The sequence below is a fragment of the Balaenoptera borealis genome (assembly GCF_965194805.1).
Source record: "Balaenoptera borealis genome assembly, chromosome: 7".
NCBI lineage: Eukaryota > Metazoa > Chordata > Mammalia > Artiodactyla > Balaenopteridae > Balaenoptera > Balaenoptera borealis.
Genome location: NC_138864.1, coordinates 51161200 through 51180719, shown reverse-complemented (window position 1 = coordinate 51180719; position 19520 = coordinate 51161200). Strand labels below are relative to the sequence as shown.

At 36.1% G+C, this 19520-nt stretch overlaps 1 protein-coding gene and 1 long non-coding RNA gene across 4 annotated transcripts in view; one reads left to right on the top strand and one right to left on the bottom strand.

The window, feature by feature from the left end:
- The window catches only part of LOC309631832, a 552519-nt gene that overhangs the window by 20388 nt on the left and 512611 nt on the right, over positions 1 to 19520 (bottom strand). The gene's annotated exons all lie outside the window — the stretch shown is intronic.
- The window catches only part of SEMA3D (semaphorin 3D), a 209716-nt gene that overhangs the window by 103762 nt on the left and 86434 nt on the right, over positions 1 to 19520 (top strand). For all 3 annotated transcript variants that reach the window (XM_082398303.1, XM_082398302.1, XM_082398301.1), the window contains one exon: positions 16567 to 16629. In XM_082398303.1, the coding sequence (XP_082254429.1) occupies positions 16567 to 16629 (63 nt within the window). The remainder of the gene's footprint in view (positions 1 to 16566; positions 16630 to 19520) is intronic.

The following is a 19520-nucleotide window of genomic DNA, read 5'->3' as shown; positions in this document are numbered from 1 at the left end:
CAGAACCCTAGGACTAATGGTAAAAGCAAAGCTATACAGACAAAATCACACACAGAAGCATAGACATACACACTCACAAAAAGAGAAAAAGGGGAAAAAAATATATATATCTTTGCTCCCAAAGTCCACCTCCTCAATTTGGGATGATTCGTTGTCTCTTCAGGTCTTCCACAGATGCAGGGTACATCAAGTTGATTGTGGAGATTTAATCCACTGCTCCTGAGGCTGCTGGGAGAGATTCCTCTTTCTCTTCTTTGTTCACACAGCTCCTGGGGTTCATCTTTGGATTTGGACCCGCCTCTGCGTGTAGGTCACCTGTGGGCGTCTGTTCTTCACTCAGACAGGACGGGGTTAAAGGAGCAGCTGATTTGCGGGCTCTGGCTCACTCAGGCCGGGGGGAGGGAGGGGTACGGATGCAGGGCGAGCCTGCAGCGGCAGAGGCCAGCGTGACGTTGCACCAGCCTGAGGCGCAACGTTCGTTCTCCTGGGGAAGTTTTCCCTGGATCACAGGACCCTGGCAGTGGCGGGCTGCACAGGCTCCCCGGAGGGGAGGTGTGGAGAGTGACCTGTGCTTGCACACAGGCTTCTTGGTGGCTGCAGCAGCAGCCTTAACATCTCATGCCCGTCTCTGGGGTCTGCGCTGATAGCCGCGGCTCGCGCCCGTCTCTGGAGTTCCTTTAAGCGGTGCTCTGAATCCCCTCTCCTTGTGCACCAGGAAACAAAGAGGCAAGAAAAAGTCTCTTGCCTCTTCGGCAGGTCCAGACTTTTTCCCGGACTCCCTCCCGGCTAGCCGTGGCGCACTAGCCCCCTTCAGGCTGTGTTCACGCCGCCAACCCCAGTCCTCTCCCTGGGATCTGACCTCCGAAGCCCGAGCCTCAGCTCCCAGCCCCTGCCCGCCCCGGCGGGTGAGCAGACAAGCCTCTCGGGCTGGTGAGTGCTGGTCGGCACCGCTCCTCTGTGCGGGAGTCTCTCCGCTTTGCCCTCCGCACCCCTGTTGCTGTGCTCTCCTCCGTGGCTCCGAAGCTCCCCTCCCGCCACCCCCCTGTCTCCCCAGTGAAGGGGCTTCCTAGTGTGTGGAAACCTTTCCTTCTTCACAGCTCCCTCCCAGAGGTGCAGGTCCCATCCCTATTCTTTTGTCGCTGTTTTTTCTTTTTTCTTTTGCCCTACTCAGGTACGTGGGCAGTTTCTTGCCTTTTGGGAGGTCTGAGGTCTTCTGCCAGCGTTCAGTAGGTGTTCTATAGGAGCAGTTCCACATGTAGATGTATTTCTGATGTATCTGTGGGGAGGAAGGTGATCTCCGTGTCTTACTCTTCCGCCATCTTGAAGCTCCTCCCCATTTATTCTTAAGGGTGTATTTTTTCCTTAGGAATTTTTTTTAAGTACTCATACTCCTAGTAGAGCCTATAGATGGTATCAACTAATATCTTAATCATCAGTAAATATCTTAGTAGGGGATGACTCTTTTTATGAAAGAGGCCAAAGAAAATCCTATTCAACTTTGAAGTTTTGCTTTAAAAGACACTACATAGCTAACAAAGCATTTTTCCAAATATGTCTCAGTCTTAGGAAATAGCAAAAATCAATTCATACTTTTAAGGGAATTTGTTCTTGTGCTGTTCTCTGCCTTCAGGGATTGGAAGAAAAAGTCCATTTATCTGAACTGAGTGTATTAGATCATTGCTTAAAATAAATTCTGATAGCTAACTTCCTTCTGTGGCTATTTTAAGCAAATCTCTCTTTGGCCATATTCCATGCTTGAAATGTGCTAATACTTAATAAAATAAATGTTTGTGAAATATTGCTTTCCCATATGATGTTATTGAAATAAATGGTCATTTGAACACATTATAAAATTAGGGTCTGTACTAGAGATTTTCTGCCTAACTGATTTTTCTTTATCTTTGTAAAATGAACCATTCATAAAGGGATTATGCATGTAAAGGTAAGAATTTATGTTTATGTAGGTATCCACCTTTAAACTTGATATAAATCACACCAGTGCTAAAAGGTACTTACTCCACAGTAGCAAGTAAGTGTCAAGATATAGTAGTTTAGCAGTGTTTAGACCTACGTGGTTTGCGTTGGCTCAGTGCCCCTCCGCAAAAATCCAGACTCCTCTGTGGAAGAAACCACACATGTTGGGACTCTGGGGCTGAAGGATGTCCATTGTATTCTTTAGAGTTAAAGCAATCTACAACACATAATTGAGTTATGAGTGACTGGTTGGGAATTTTTTCCTCTGGGAAATTAAAAAAAAATTCTGTAGAGAGTATTTGAAGTATCAAAATTTAGGATATATGTTTATTTGAAGTGCCTATTGAAAAATAGCCGTTGTCATTTCATAATTGTCACAAGCCTTTAGAGTGGAATCACCAGAAGTAATAGCAAAATCGTTTACAAAAGTAATTTCATAATAAATATTTAATAATATCCTTGTTATTATCTTTACTCTTTTCAGACTAGATTTTGAGTCTTCTGCAATGAATGGGGCAGGTATATGATCAATAAACTTTGATGAGTAAATGGCTGTAGAAGGAGAAAGTCAAAATTAGACCTTTCAGGGCATTTCTTCCATCTAGAAAGTAAAGATTAAGTAGACTGAGTTTCTTTTTTAACTCCCTGACATTTTGGTAAGAGAGATAAGATTCTGATCTTTTTTAAAAAATTATTTCTACAGGGACTTAATAGACCTAAGGGCAAGTATAAGCATCACCAGGGATGTGATGCCTCAGTATTTAAGTAGGCTTTTTCTAGAGTTGCTCCCTAAGGCCTCTCTTTAGTTCAGGTACCCTGTGGATTCCTCTCTGGGACAGGTTTGGGACAGATAATGCACATTGATTCAACATTCCCTTCCCCCAACACTAGGTCAAAATGGAGTAATCAGATCCAGACATAAGTGATCCCATTCCAAGGACAAAGATCTGGAACTGTATTTAACCACTCCCAACAGTTTTGTTGTAGGTTGAGTTCCCACAGAGGCCAACTATGATATGAAGATTAGCTTATAGGATATTTGTAAGGGAGTGTTCTTGGGATCAACACTTGTGAGGGCATCACTAAGGAAGTAGCATTAGACAAGGGGAGAACCAAGCTGTGACGCAGTACCAACAAAAGCCTCAGCCGATAGGCCACGCTGAGAAGGTGGCAAGCGCTTCAATATTTTTCTCTAGTATAAGTGATAATACCGTTATTCATCTGGGTTTATCTTGTGAAAGAGAATCTCCGTTTTCTCCCCATCTCATCCATTCACCATGACCATCGTATTATCTCTTAAAAAACAAAAATCTGATCATATTTCTTCCCTGTTTACATGCTTCTGGGAGTTCTTGATTTCCAAGGAATTTGAATAAACTTCAAGGCCCTTCCCACCCATTTCTGCTCTGTTTCCAGTCTATTGACTTCTAAGGCCCTTCCCACCCATTTCTGCTCTGTTTCCAGTCTCATTTTTATCCACTCTTCCTCGTTCCCTCACTAGTACTTTACTTTCTGCTTTCCTCTTTCTCTCTTTCTTTTACTCTAACTGCCATGTTACAAAATGAATAACTTTCAAGTTTTGTGCTTTTGCTACAACTCTTTGAAATTGACATTCACTTTCTTGCTCATCTCACTCTTTGTTTTTGAAGGCACTTACCTAATACTGCTCTTTTACCGCCTCTTGCTCCCCAAGGCTTCCTTATCCTCAGGAGACATAACTCTTTTTTGTGTTTACTAGAGCATTTTATATATTTATACCAGTGTCAGATGTCCTATCTGATAGAACTATTATTATCCATTTGTGTAAATATATGACCCTCTTAATTATATACTCCTTGAATAGGGGAACTATTTTTTCTGCACTTCTGATTCTCCTTTAGTACATAGTACAGTGTCTTACACATAAAGGATACTAAATAATGTTCATTTTGTTTTTTGAGTTGGTAATTTTGTTATCTTTTCCTCTCTTGAGTGTGCGACCAATATACTACTCTTTAATCAATTAGTGTGCTGTCAGCTTAAAAGACATCTTACTTGGGCTGGTAAAAAATAAGGAAATTTGTTATATTATAGAATAAGAATAATGTACAGAGTTTGAGTGGCTATGTAAATGGTAATATCATCTACTTAACAATGTTGTAAATGATCCAATTCTTTCTGTCTCTTCTGTCTGCCATTGTTGGTGTTGGCATTATCCTTAGGTTGGTAGCAAAGTGGCTATAACAGTTTCATGGGTCACATCCAGACAAGGAAATGTAAAGTAATAAAAGACCATTACTCACTATGTCTTATCCTTAGGAGCAAGGAAACCTTTTAAAGAACTCTCCTTCACATCTCATTGGCCAGAAACATGTCAATTCCAATTCTTATACTTACTTGAAAGAGTGCTGGGGAAGCTGTGATTTACTTATATCAATCAACTGCTTTAGGTGGAAGAAGTGTTCAGGAATCAATCACGTTGATCACTACACTTAAAGAGAGGGAGTAGAAAACAAGTTCTCTGAAAAAAATAATTTGCTTAGGGGACTTTTTTTTCTAATTAACGTAGATTTCCTGAGGCAAACATAAAAGTTTTCTCAGACAATCAAAAAAAGAGTGTATATTTTCTCTTCAGAGAAAATTATAAAGATTAGCTAGTTCTACAAGGAAATTATCTGGAAGGATTTATTTTTCTTTCAGGAGATATCTTGGAAAGTATTCATTGCAAGTAAAAATCCTTGAAATAATTTTTCTCCACACTGCATTGTAAAGATTGAAAAATCTGCTAACATGTACAAATACTTCTCTTGCTTATGTAAGAGTTCATTTGCCTCTATAAAACTTCTCTATGATTCTTTATTTAATCTAAGCTTTGTAAAATCTAATCTGCTGCAGATTTCTTCACATTTGCTGATACTCTGTCAGTTTTCTCCCTTCAGTATTGTTAACTGTTGTTGAGGGTGACATCGTCAGGAGGGAATACATTACAACTTAACTCAGAGAATTAAAGACTACATCATTATTCTGTAGTACTAGTTTTTAGCATTATCCACTAAATATTTAATGTACAGAGAACATATTTTTAAAAAATCAAATAACTAAGTATGACTTAAGCATCGTTGAAAGTATTTCCTAGCAGAATTATGTCTAAAATAATGCTGCTTTGATTTGGTTTTGTCAGTCTCTGGGATTGAAACTTATTGTATGTGTTTGTAGAAGTAAAACTTGGAATACTTTTTAGTAACTGAACTTTGAATAATTTTCTTTATTTTGTCCTACTTTAGTCAGGGTTTTTTGTTTATTTTTTTCATAGAAAAATTTGAGTATCTACTCTTGGTGCTAAGAACGTCTAACAGAATATAAAACTCAGGTCTTGTCATTGCTCATGCCCTACTTAGGAAGATAAGACATAACACAGTTAAAATAAGACAAGTCAGAAAATTTTTAAATGTCCAAAATAATGAGACAGATCACATAGTAGGAATTCAGGGAGGGGGAAAAAAGATCACATGTTGTGCATGGGATTTGAATTAGTCCAAAATGGATGAGTAAATGTAAATTATTGTTAACAATTTAATTAAATAGTTTGTATTTGGATTTGGACCATAAGGTTTATTATTTCCTTGTCCAGCTAGGATGGGGGAAAACATGTTGGAGAAACAGAGTAGAAGAGAGTCATTTCTCCCCTCCATGTGTAAATTTCTCATAGTTCAAGTTAAAGAAACTAGGTTTCCCTGCCCTTAACCTACCCCATCTCTAGAGTCAGAGGAATTTTAATAGTCCTTGAAAAATGTGGTCAGCTGTAGACATTTATATCCATTTATCATTAATTTATAAGTGATGCATGAGAAACCTGTTCAGTGTAGACATCATAATAATGAAAGTGTTTGACACTTGTACAATATGGTTTAAGGACCTATGGTTTCTAAACAAATTATCCTGAACTACATGGCATCTGTCACTGACTACAAGCGAACATTCTCCACCTCAGCTGGCCTTAAGTAGTCCTAGCAATAATTCACGTAAAATCCAGAGCCCTCTCTATGTAAACTTTAGGAGTAATATATACAAGCTGAAAATCTCTCCCTCTCTCCTCCTCTCTCTTTTTTTTAATGGAGTCACGATTGACAGTAAAAAAAAAATGTCCAATCCTCTCTGGTTATGCTACTTAGTTGGCTTCTTGAGTTAATGAATTGTTGGGATCCTTCCATCTGAAAATGTTACTCATTTTGGAAGCAGTTCAAACCATGCTTAGGTGGAGTGAGTCTCTAAACCAGGATGTAAGCAAACAGGTCACAAAGGGAATGATTTATTAAGCTAAGTACTGCTTTTGTATCTATTAATGAAGCATTTGTTTCTTGGTTTTCTTTCTTTTGTCTTCTATCGTTTTTCAGGTGGGTTATAGAGGCAGATGAGTAGACCAATGAGAAATAAACTTATTCTTAGACTACAGTTGTTATTTATTTTACCTACTAATCCAGCAGCAACCGTTATGTCAACTCATGGAGTATAATAATAAACAACTTTATTTTACCTCCCACAGTCCCTTTCAATCTGCTCTGTGGGACTGGGTCTTCTCCCTGGACCTGTTTGATGACTCCAGCAGACCCCATGGCTTTCAAGGTCACTCTTAGAGAGTACAGACAGTTGTTTTCCAGCAATTAAAAGGTCCAGTCTAATGTAACAGAGTGTCCAACCTCATTTAAAATTGAACCTTCCCTCGCTCTACCTGTCCCCATTTGGGCACGCCATGGGAGGGAGGGCGGGTTCCTGAGTAGGGAGACGTTCAGAGGCTTCTTCTCTCCTGACACTGACTGCGCTCCTCTTCTTCTCTAAGCTGCTACAGTCAGTGTCTGACCCTATGGTGTCGTATCAGGAGAAGAGAAGAGGAGAGGGGTTCAGGAAAATGTCTTTTGCCATTGTCAGAGGGACCTCATTTCTCAACTTTCTGATCTTGTCAGACGTTTAAAGAAGGGTGACTTTTCTTTCATTGGCCCCTCTGTGAGTTTCTGGAATTTCCTCTTTCTGGAGTTCTTTCCCTTGCAATTTTCTGGATAAGAGTGGCTGCATTTCTCCTCTGACTGGTGTGTCCTCATTCTTTATCTGAGACAGGTTGCAGTTCCACCAGGTGTTAACTTCTGAAGTCTTTTCACTCAGCCTTCTTGAACAGGACCTCAGGTGACCTCATGCCATCGCATTTTTGCATGACCATGTCTCCCATCTGTTCCATAGGAAGCTGTCTTGTGTATTTTCCTGCACACACTCTAGAAGTTCAGGGTGATATCAGTATAGCCACTGAGCCTGGCCTCTGTGTCCACTGAAACCTGTCAGTCTCTCTTACCCTTTAGACATTTGTCCACAATGTCCCACAAATGGCATGTTCAACAGTAAGTGCTTCTTGAGGTCCCATCAAAGCCCCTTCCCTGGCACCTGCTTCTTACCCTGGGGCTTGTAAGACACATGACACAACTGTCTCAGACAAAATATCCTTTTCAAGGGAAAGGAAAAAACTTTGTAAGTTCCAGTGTCCAACTATTGTATAGCTTGAACATAGGTGAAATCATCTAAATGATTCTTGGCCACCAACTTTGAAGAGTTTTGCATCCTCAGCTAGCATCTCATTTTAAATTTTTTCTCAGCTAAAATTTCTTTTTTTAACATCTTGCTCTAATATCTAAGCCATAAAATGAGCTCTCAAAAGAATGTTGCTTTACCTCCAAATATAACAGGCAAGCTCATTGTATATCATTCCTGATGTATACACTCTAGAATCATAGGAGTAACCAAATGGGGAATGTCAGTATCCTTATTAGTGTTATTTGCATTTTGGATATTAATAGCCTTATTCAAAACATTTGCTGTTTTACATCTTGTTTCCCATGTTTTTTAATAGTATTTCTGTTGGGTTCTAGCAAAGCTAAGCCATAACCGAGAATCTAATAAACGAGTGTGTAAGACATGCAATGATCCACTTTAAAATAATCTAACACTTAGTCTTCAAATAGTTTACTTTCATTTTGAGACAATACTTAATTATCTTTTTTCTTTTTAATTAAAAATATTTTCTCTTGAAACTGATATGTGTCAAAATTAAATGTTTTACATAAAATGTTCAAAGAATTGCCATGTTAGCTAAACAAAGGTGAAGATCATTAACCGGGCCCCAACAAAAACCTATTAGCTAAATTTACAGTGTTGAAGGCAAAAGCAGTATATTACTTAAAATTTTTATGTTTAATGTAATTGATGTTTGTTTTTAAGGTAAAAAGCACTAAATATGTTTCTGGCAGAAAACAAGGAAGTTTTCCTATGGGTTTTAAAATGAGAAAGCAATGTATCAAAGCAATATAAATTTATAACCTACCTAAAAGAGAACTCCATATTTTTATGGAATAACTTGAGACAATTTCATTTCACCTTGCTAATAAAATTTAGGTCCCCACATTTAAGAACTTTATTTTGTTTATTAACCAAAAAACAATCAGAACTATTTAAAAGGAAACATTGGTAAACTTAAAACACTTAAAAGCTAGAACTCAGACACTCTTAAGAAGATTGACTTTCTTTTTGAGCAGACTGTCACATTTATAAACATGGAATGACTCTATTAACGTTTTTTTTTTCTTCTTCCCAGCAATTGTAATGTAATTTCGTATTATTTTTCTCCTTATTTAACTGAAAATGAGGTATGTAATTATAAAAATTAGTCAGTTTACTTGAAATTCATCAAAATATTCTCCTATTTTAATCATTGTTATTAGAAAAATCACTAATGGAAATGAGTTTATAATTTTAACTATAATAATTTTCAGTGGCATATTTAAACACCCTTTTTTTGTGTAGTATGAAAAGGACTTTGTTATTTCCCTTTCCTTAAGGAAGTCTAAAACAAGAGGGTTTTCATACACAGGGATCCTGTACTAGCTTGCTTTATATTGAGTATAAGCAGAAATGCTTTTATAAATCAGAATGACCTTCTGACTCTAGTTCATTAACTCATTTCATGGCTGCATAAGACGTTCTCATCTAACGTGTGACCCTGGAAGTCTATTATTTAGGCGAAAAGACTGAGAATAAATAACTTCTCATTTGAAATCAAGTTATTGATAAAAGAAAATTGCCACTCTTTATTCTTAGTTAATACTTGAAATAAAGAAAATATAAACCCTTGGAAACCCCGTGGACTCCCCAATAAATTAAGTTTTGGTATAAGACACCCTGCTTAGTTTCACGGTGATTAATCTGCTCCTATTGCCTGCGGAGCACATGCTGTCTGGTAATCACAGAGGTGAAACAATTGCCTCGTTCATGGATGGGCGGGCTCCCCCGCCCGGGTGCTGATGTGCAGGTCCCATCTGGTCACTGTAATGGGCTGTCAGGATGTTGTCAGACTGCTCAGACTTCTGCCGGAACTCGACAAGGACTCTTTCTCTGTCTCCAGTTTTAAAGGAAACTTTGCAGATCACTTTTCAATAATTTCCGAGTACTTTTTATGTATGCGGGCTGTGCCAGGTGCTAAAGAGGGTAGGAAGAAAACACAATGTCCCTTGTCACTTAGTATCAGTGGCCACTCAACTTTAATGAGTCATATACTTCCTGTAAGAAGAGAAGGGAGACTGTGACTTGTATTCCTCACAAAATTTTGAAATCTATCCACAAGTGTAATTGCACCACAAGTTCAAAATCACCAACCCATTTGTGGATTTCTTAAATTTCCTTTTAATTTGTATGATACAGTAGCATTTCTCTCATTTTCATGCAGTTTATTTATTGAGCTCCTGCCATTCCAGGTAGAACAAGCTCATTCTGCGGATAATGCTAAGATGATATTTGGCAGTGCAGCATTCGCTGCTAACAAGTGGTGCAGCAGAGACTCGAACCCACATCTTCCAATTCCACTGCAGTTCATTGCTCTTTATGCCAGGAAAAGGTCCCAAACTAAATCTACTTGCAAAAAGAAGGGGGCAGATGGATGTGGTAGACGCGAGTGTACTGGAATTCGGAGCTGGTTGACGGAAGAAAGCTAAATGTCAAAGAGGCTTTGGGCTGAGTCCTAAAACAGGAAAGGGAGAGACAGTTCTCATCCAAGACTTCATGAACGAAGCTATGTGGGCGATTAGATGCAAACCTTGAGAATTGAAACTTCCCTTCTGTAACACTCTCTACCCCAGCCGCTTTCAGTTTTACGCGCTTTACCGCTGGCTCTCCTGTCCTTTTTTCCCAGTACTTCGGTCTTTGAGCTCAGATCTCCTACCTCTCTCTGCCCTTGGAACTGAGACTCTGGAGTAGACACTCTTCCCTTCGTTGTTCAAATCCTTGTATCATATGGCATTTAGAGCGGCATTTTCCCAGCCTTTTTACAACCAGTCAAAAACTTGAATCCTGTTCGTTGACAGAGATGGCCACTTGCATTTTTAAGGCTGTAAGTTTTTGTCTTTACTTAGGTTTTATGAACAAGTTGTAACTTCCTCTTGTGTATTCCATTCAGTTGTCTTGGCATCTCTGAATTAGGCCAAAGGGCATTTGACTGACCTTGCACTTGCTAACTTGAGTCAATTAAATTGCTTTTCCAAAGATGAAACAAAGAGCAGATATAATTAGAATTTCCTTAGGATGTTGTTATAAGGCCTTATCATTATTTGAATGTTTCTGTAACTTGCCTAAGATTAAATAATTAAAAATAAAGTGCCTGACATTTCACGTTATGAAATGATAACTGTTAATTAATTATATAACTTATAAATGAAACAGTAATTGTTAGAGACATTGCAGCATTTTACTGTGAGTTCCTCCTGCCTATTTGTCTTCAAAGTGAAGTAAATAGGCTTCAAAAAACAAACCATTTTGGATTTTGGATAGAGATAAGCAAATAAAATCAACATAAGATAACTAGATCATAGATTGTATTTTTAAATGCATACATCTCCTGCTATCGTTTCATAAGGAAATTAATATTAAATCTCTTTTGAAAAATGTGCTTAAAATTTAACTTTATAGCATATAAACATATGCAAAGTGACAGTGAAGACAATGTTTATTTCATCAGAATGATCTCTTTTCATACTAGTAATCTACATTCTATAACTCTGAAGGAAACAGATACGTACATACTTTTACTCATTCTTTTTTTTAAAATATGTAACCCTTCATGAATTTGCATGTCATCCTTGTGCAGGGGCCAGGCTAATCTTCTCTATGTCATTCCAATTTTAGTATAGGTGCTGCCAAAGTGAGCACTACATATATATTATTAGAGGTTAGTATTTGATCCTTCCAAGTGTAACAGGCAAAAATTAATTTTTTGGAAATGATCAATTTCAATTATGAAATACTATGAAAACAACATAAACATACTAACATGGTTAGGTCAGTAAATTACTGAATATGGAAACTGACTTATCAGACATACTTGTTTTAAAACTTTAACACATAAATTATCATCTTCAAGTGGAGACATTTTGTAAACTTATTTACTTCTCTTCTTTCGCATGTAGTTTTCTGTTACCAACTTGATCTCTAAGATTAGCACTCAAATTAGAACCAATTTGCAGCCCCTAATTATTTTGTAGTGGATCAATTAGTGGTTACACAGTAGATAACTATGTTGAGAGAAATTCTTGGGCTTATCAGGATCCACAGAAAGGATCTGTTTGATTTCTGATGTCTGTGCTACATGTGGGTGGAGAGAGCAGCTTTGTACATATTTGAGATCCTTGATGTCTAGGCTCCAAGGTCCTGAAGACTACTCCCACCAAAATGATAGCTTAAAAGCTGTATCTGGTACATCATACAATGTTAAGAACTAGCATTCTGTGGGAATATTTCAGGACAATTAAAATATGGCAATTATGCAAGTAGCACCTCTGCTTCTGGTATGCCTCTCTTTGATAAGTGAAAGAAAAATGTCTGTGGGTAACTTTCTAAAGGAGTAATACAGCTGCATCAACTTTTAGAAATAGTGGTATGTGTTTTGCTTGTCTTGCTTAATGGAACTTTTAATATGGCATGATGCTGAGTGTTCAAAGCACCAAAGTGCAAGAAAATGTGTATGTCATCTTACTTTTAACAAATTCAACAAGCAAAGAGAGTAGTAATAATCACTACCTCAAAACTTTCCCATTACCTAATTAATGATCAAGAGGGCCTTTTATAGATATTGTATTTTTAAGTGTGGGGTGTGATTTCTGTCTGAGAGTGAGGCAATCTCAAAGTGTACTACCTGGGCTACTGAAATAATTTCAAGATCTCAGGTACCTCTTGGGCTTTTGTGTAAATGATGCTGAAACTTGATACTATATATGAAGTACTCTATACCCAATCAGATTTAACATCTCTCTCTCCCTCTATATATCTATCTCTCTTTGTTTCTTACTCTTTTCCCCCTCTGTATCCATCTACACACGTACACACGGTTTGACTAGAAATATATGGAAGTGGTGGAATGCTTTTATACAGATAGATAGAGATAGAGATATATATGTAACATTATGTATGTCACTTCAAAAGATTATTGAAAAACAAATATGTTACTTGATGAACATATTTCTGCCAATCCTATGTAAGTATAAGAGTGTGTGGAAATCTTGGTCTTTTTTTGTTTTGCTTTATTTTTAGATTGAGTTATGTGAAATTTTATCTCTTTATATTGTTTACCAAAAGGGATCAAAAGGAATATTTTTTTTTAAAAAAAACCCTTATTCTAATGACTAGAATGGGCAAGTAAAAGAAAATCTCACCATAAATCATAATTAAAATGATAGCTTTTAAATATTGGCACAACTACAATGATTTTTTTTTTCCTTTTAAGTAAATGTTTACAGTCTGGAAGACAATCAGATATCTCCCACATTGTTATTATTATAATTCTATTTGTGATTCCTAAATTCTTGACAGCACTGTGTCAAAATAAGCCAGTTTATAACCTCAATAACTTTATTTTTAAGGCTTAAATGTTTCCTTAAGAAGTAAAATTGTCGTTGTGATACTATCTTAGGATTCCTATGCTATAACAATAATGATCCAAGGATAATTTCTGTTTTTAACAGGTTTTAGACTTTATGGGATTGAAGGTGAATGATGAAAAGTGAGATAACATTTTGGGGGGAAAAATCTGCTTTGTAAACAAACATTAGAAGATATATTTAAATTGGTTTTTGGAGTCCAACAAATTCTCAGTGCTTGAATATATTTGTATAACATTTACCCACTAATCAAAAACCCAGTTGTTGGAAGCTTGTCCTTTCAGTTTTATGGCTTCATTTACTAGGATGACACAATATAATTTACAGTTGTATGACTTAAAATTAATAACTGAAAATGTACAACAAAACCATTAAAACATCTTTTAGAAATTTGTATCCCTTTGCAAAGAGAAAAAAGAATCTGCAATTACTATTTTAGTATCAAGTCTTTAAGACAAAACTAGAGTTGAAACTATTAAACTAAGCTAAACTGTTACATTAGAGTTGAAACTATTAAAAGCAAGTAATTTAAAACAATGGCTCAGAAGTCAGGACTGGTAGGGACTTCATTTCCCACTCAGTGCTCCTTAGGGCTCCCTGAGCATAGTGGCTCCATCCTCTTTGCTCTCTTCTTATAGTGTTTATATCTCCTATGGAAATGCACTTACCCTATCTGTTTACAGAACTGTCTTCCTGACTCACGTCTTAGCACCTCAGTGCCACACCTTGCCAGGTATACAGAAGCCCTTTCATAATTATGTGTCTAATGAACAAATGGTTAATGAACAGAAACTACTCTGTGCTAACCTTGGAACTTCCATTTGGGTTTCAAAAATGATAAAGAAGGTTGCTTCCACATTTTGTCAATCTTTAAATAACTCCCTCCGTTTTGAAGCTCCTATAAATACATTCAAAATTAATTTTAGAAACATCATTTGTCTCATAATTTACTTCAACTCAATCACCCAATACACTGGTTAGAGGTAAAAGAATAGAACCCAGTGATGTTCTTTTTCCTTTTTAAGTCACACTTCATGTGAAAGAGTCCTGTATTTCCTTTTCTTTCTTTTTTTGTATAGTACTAATACCAAAAAAATATTCAGGTCTGAACAAATCTACAAATATTTATTCTAAATTTACTTCTGAAATGTGACTATATCTGACCATCGTATAAAACAGAAAAGAACAAAATCTGACATATTGAAAGGATTCAAAGAAATATTAATCTAGACTAGAGACCAAATAAAATGAACTAGTGATTAAACCAGTTGACACATCATGGACATGCTGTGTACCATTTATTTTCATTCCAATGATACAAAGTTATCCTTTGTAAAATCACTGTAATATTCAAGAATCAGCAAGTACAGAGTTGCAGTTTTGCAAGATGAAAGAATTCTTGAGATTGGTTACACAAAATGAATATACTTAATAATACTGTAATGGCTAAGATGGTACATTTTATGTTATGGATATTTTATCACAATTAAAAATAATAAAAAAAAGAATCAGCAAGAAAAAAGTGAGAGGATACCTTGAGTTCATAAGTTCAAATATGAAGCAAAGTTTTCATAAATTCAGGATGTTATTTTTAAAGGGGCAAAAAAGAACACTCAATTCAGTATTTTTGCTACCAGTGATTAAAAACAAAAACAAACAATAAAAAACAATGTGAAGAAACTGTCAAATTTCCTGACAGCTACAGTGTTTTATTTTTGCTATTCATATATTCATTTATTTAGGACTTCATGATTCCAGATCGATGACCGACTAATGTCAGTTGGCCTATGCATGGCCCATTTTGATTTATTTACTAACTTACATTACTTAGTTGTTCTTAATTATGTAGTAAACACTTGAAAATGCACCATCCAGAACAAAAGCTAAAATCTGTTAAATAACCTGTTTATTACCGCCAGTATAATCTTCTTATCAGTCTTGGGTAACCATCTTTCTGAGTCCTGTATTCATCACTCTGTTGCTTTTCTTTTTACATATTTATTGTATCTACATATATACCTAAAAAGTGTCTTAAAAAAAAAAAAGTGTCTTTTATCTTAGTTGTTTTAAACATTGTTCTACGGAGATCATGCTGTCTGTCATTTTGGGGAATATATTTTTTTCACCTAATAATGAATTGCTAAGGTCCATTCATATTGCTCTTCATTGCTGTAGCCCATTCATGTTTTATTGCTGGCTACTTTTCAAAATTATGTGAAAATATAATTGCAGTGATTTAAACCATTCTGAATAAATAGCATCTTTGGGTCTTCATTGTGAACCACATCCAGGTTAGCTGGTCACCTGAGCCTGCTGTTGGCACTCAACGACCCTATCTATGTACACCCTTTGATTGTAATTTGTAGTTGTTAAAATGTGCTCTAAATGAACAACCTTACTTCATTTAAAAATCTCAGTAATTTAATCGTATTTGTCTGTTCAGAGACTGTAAGTGCTAGTCTATGTTCTTCTTTATTCAGAGACATAAAACCCTAAAATTTCACTATGAGGATAATATCATATAAACATTAGTGACTTCTAAATCATTTGTTCATTCCAGGTTTAACAAGTCTCTTTCAGTGTATTCCCTCAGGATATTTTCCTTTTTCCCCACCTATTAAAATATTTTCGCTAACATTGGTGAGAAACATAATAAAGGTTTGTCAGGAACTCTTGGAACATATAAGCTACTCAGAGCTTGACTTTCTTGTTTCTTCTTGTCTATAGCTTAACAAAGAACATTTCTTTCTGTAAGCTAATGGAGTAATGCAACTGTTTGGGGCCTTATTTTGAAAAACTTCCTGGAAGAATTTCTAAAGTTTGTTAAAAAACAAAACAAACTATTTGTGATAAGTTCAAGACTGATAAAGCATGATTAAAAGTGACCAATCAAGGAGCCTTCTGCCTTTGTCCTTATGCATTTGCCCAAATGATATTTATTATGTAGTGGTTGAGACCCCCCAGTTCAAGGGGCAGACTTTGGGTCATATTTTGGCTCTGTTGCAAACCAGCTTCATGGCCCTTGACTTGTTTAATGACTGTATGAAGAAATTTTCTGACCTGAAAATGGGGAGAGTAAGTACAGCTATCTCATAGGGTCATTGTGAGATTGAAATAAGATAATGCTTATTGTCTTACTTAACGTTTAACTAAATGACAGGTGCATCTCAGCTCTATCTGTGTTAAATATTGTCAACAAGTCCACACTGGTCTTTGACTTGAAGTGATAACTTATGCTTGTGACAAAGAGCTGTTTCTCACACCTCATTGCACATGTTTATAATGCACTACCACTCCGAGAAAACACAGAAAAACAGGGTAAAAAGAATCTCTTACCTAAGCAAATGCTAACCTGAAATTCTGTTGACATCACAATAAGAAGTTATGGCCTACTCAACATGATTTATCTATTATTAAATACATTTAAAAAGAAATTAGAAGATTAACAAGTGGATGATTCTGCCCAGTGTTTTCTTATAATCTTTTTAGGGTGGCTTTGGAAAATATTTAAATCTCAAAATTCCTACATCCTATCTAACAGCATGCTTTTGTCTTGATAGCCACTCTTTAATTTCACACACTCACTTTCCTAATTAGAATTATGTGGTGTTTTAGATATTCAGATTCTAACACACCTTGAAATGTTTTACAGATTTATTGGCCTGCTGCAAAGGAACGGGTGGAATTGTGTAAATTAGCTGGGAAAGATGCCAATGTAAGTATGAGACTTTAAAAAACATCTTTGTTAAACTGGTGCTGATATGATAGCAAATATTTATATTGGGTTTTATTGAATTAATGGCATTAGTATATTATTTTTAAGACTACACTAATATTCTGTGTAAAGATTAATATGGTATAAAATGTTTCTACCTTGCCAAAAGGATTGACATTATTCTCAGAAATTTAGAAATACTACCCTTTCTAAAGTGTTAATTCTGACTGTATTTTCTTCACAAAAAAAATCTCAGAAATACATTTAAAATATTTAAAAATAAACCATCAGAAAATACTGTATTTCTAGGGTTGTGTGTTTTTCATCTAATGCATGTATTTTGTGAATGTACACAAAATCATCAGTGGTTTTAGCATTACAAACACACACTTGACATTTTATTTAATTTGGGGTGAAATTAAACTTACAACATCTACAAGAATTCTTGCAAAATAAACATTATAGAGCTATTAAGAAGGATTGGTTGAAAATGAATAATACAACATTCTGGAATAAGAACTAGAAATAATTTACTCCAAAATTTATGTAAGTGTAACTATAGGAAATAACTTATAAAGGATAAATAGTGGGGTCCTAGTATAAACTTCTAGTTTAAGCTCCCTTAAGGACCAGAGAAAACCCTTTGACAGGTGTAACTGCCCTCATCATCTTTGGGGTGTCTTGTCTGGATTGCTTTTGTACTGTCCAAGCTGTCTTACATGCTTCCCCAAATTGTGTTGCCTTTTTTATCTCCAGCAATGCTGTGGCTCTAACTGCCTCTTCTCATCTGAATGTTCTGATTCAGGCCAGATGCTCTGTGTTCTGCCCTGACTTCTTGCCCTGTAATGATAGGGAGAATTGCTCTTCTTTGGCAAAAGAAATCACTTCCTGAATGTAACTCAAGATGAAAAAGTTCTAACTTTGGGCAAAAGCATGGACATCATGAGGCTTCCTTTGCAGTATCCTGGAATGTTTCCTCTAACCACTATAACCCAGGAGTATTAAACTGAGCAGTGCCCTCATATTTAATAACAGCAAATAGTATGTGTTATATGAAAGCATAATAAGATTTAACAATTCTCACTTTATTATTGTGATAAAGGTAAAGCAACACGACGTATGTTGCCTAATGAATTTAAGGGGAAGCTTAGAAGACTTTATTCACTCATTTGTTCATTCATTTATCCAACAAATACTGATTAAGAGCTTAAATATGTGCATTAATAGTCTATGAAAGTTCTCATGGATCTTTTAATCTAATGAGGGATACAGATATTACACAAATGATTACTTACATGTAGCCACTGTACAGTTGGCCACAGGTTCTACGTCTATAAATTCAACCAACCGTGCATCAAAAATATTCCAAGAAAAAAATTCCAGAAAGTTCAAAAAGCAAACTTGAATTTATTGCTTACTGGCAACTATTTACATAGTGTTTACATTGTATTTACAATTGTTTACACAGCATTTACATTGTATTAAGTATTATAAGTAATCTAGAGATAAAGTATATATGGGAGGCTGTGTGTTTGCCATTTTATATAAGGGACTTGAGCATCCTCAGATTTTGATATATGTCAAGGTCCTGGAACCAATCCCCCGAGGATACTGAACGATGCCGGTCCTGCAAAACAAAATAATCAAAACAAAGTAAAAGAAAGAAACTTTTGCTTATGCCTCATTCTGTATTCAGTTAGTGTTAAATGTGACTTTTGGGGCACATTTATGTTAGCAGAAATATATCAGAGAGTGTGTGCTTCAAATGCAACAGGAAAAAGTTTTTACATTTATTTTGCTAGAAATGAAAGAGTATAAACTAATGTAGAATATATTCTTCCTGTCATGTCCCTAATCTCTCCACCCTGTTCAATGTCAGATGCCCTGTGAGCAGGTGCCCCAGTCTGCAAAAGCAACAGTACTTTTTTGAACTCATGGGAAAGAAAGATGCTTTGGTTGTGATTTTTCAAAATTACTTTGTTGCATAACAGAAGCATGTCATAAACAGTGTGCACACTTTTGTGTTTCATCGGTATTGAGTGTATGATAAGGAGGCAAGTAGGAAAAGGATGTTTTAAATTTACTCCAATAGAGTAGTGTCAGTTTTCCCATGGAATAGGTGAGGGATAAGCACTCAAGGTCAATCAGTGAAGTTTTCATTGTGAAAGTGTTCTCATTGCAGTATGTTCACTAATTCCAGTTATAGAGTAACTCAGTTGCCCCTCTTATCAAGCTAAAATAAAGGGTGATAAACTTTCTTGAAGGTGGTATCCTAGAGAGTACATAAGACCCAGTATATGGAACCTATTCTTCCAATTCAATTGTATTTGAGAGCTTGTAGTCACCTCTAACTTTAAGTACACTTTAAAGTACACTGTGTACTTTAAGTACACTGTTAACCTAGGATTAGAGATTTAGGAAGTTTCTCTCTTTTTACTGAAGTCTGTAAAGTTTGCTGTTGAATTATGTAGGTATAATGCAAGTTTTTGTTTCCTTCTTTTCAATTTGCCCCTTTAAAATAATACTGTATTTTAGAGTTACTAAGAATAGCTAACATTTTTATAGCACTTACCATGTTCCAGGAACTGCTTTCAAAACTTTATACCTATAATCTCGTTTAATCCTTACAACAATACGGTATGTTAGATTTTATTTTTATTCCTCATTTTCCAGATGAGAAGACTGAGAACAGAACGATTAAATGACTTGCCCAATATTACATACCTAGTAAATACTGAAGCCAGGAATTGAATCCAGAAGGCTTGCCCCACGATCTATATACTCTTATAATACACTATAATCTACACATCAAGGTCTGAGTTCTATGTGTAAGGTCTGCAAACTGTATCCCTCAAATCATTTCTCTCTTCACGATAACCATAATGCAGATC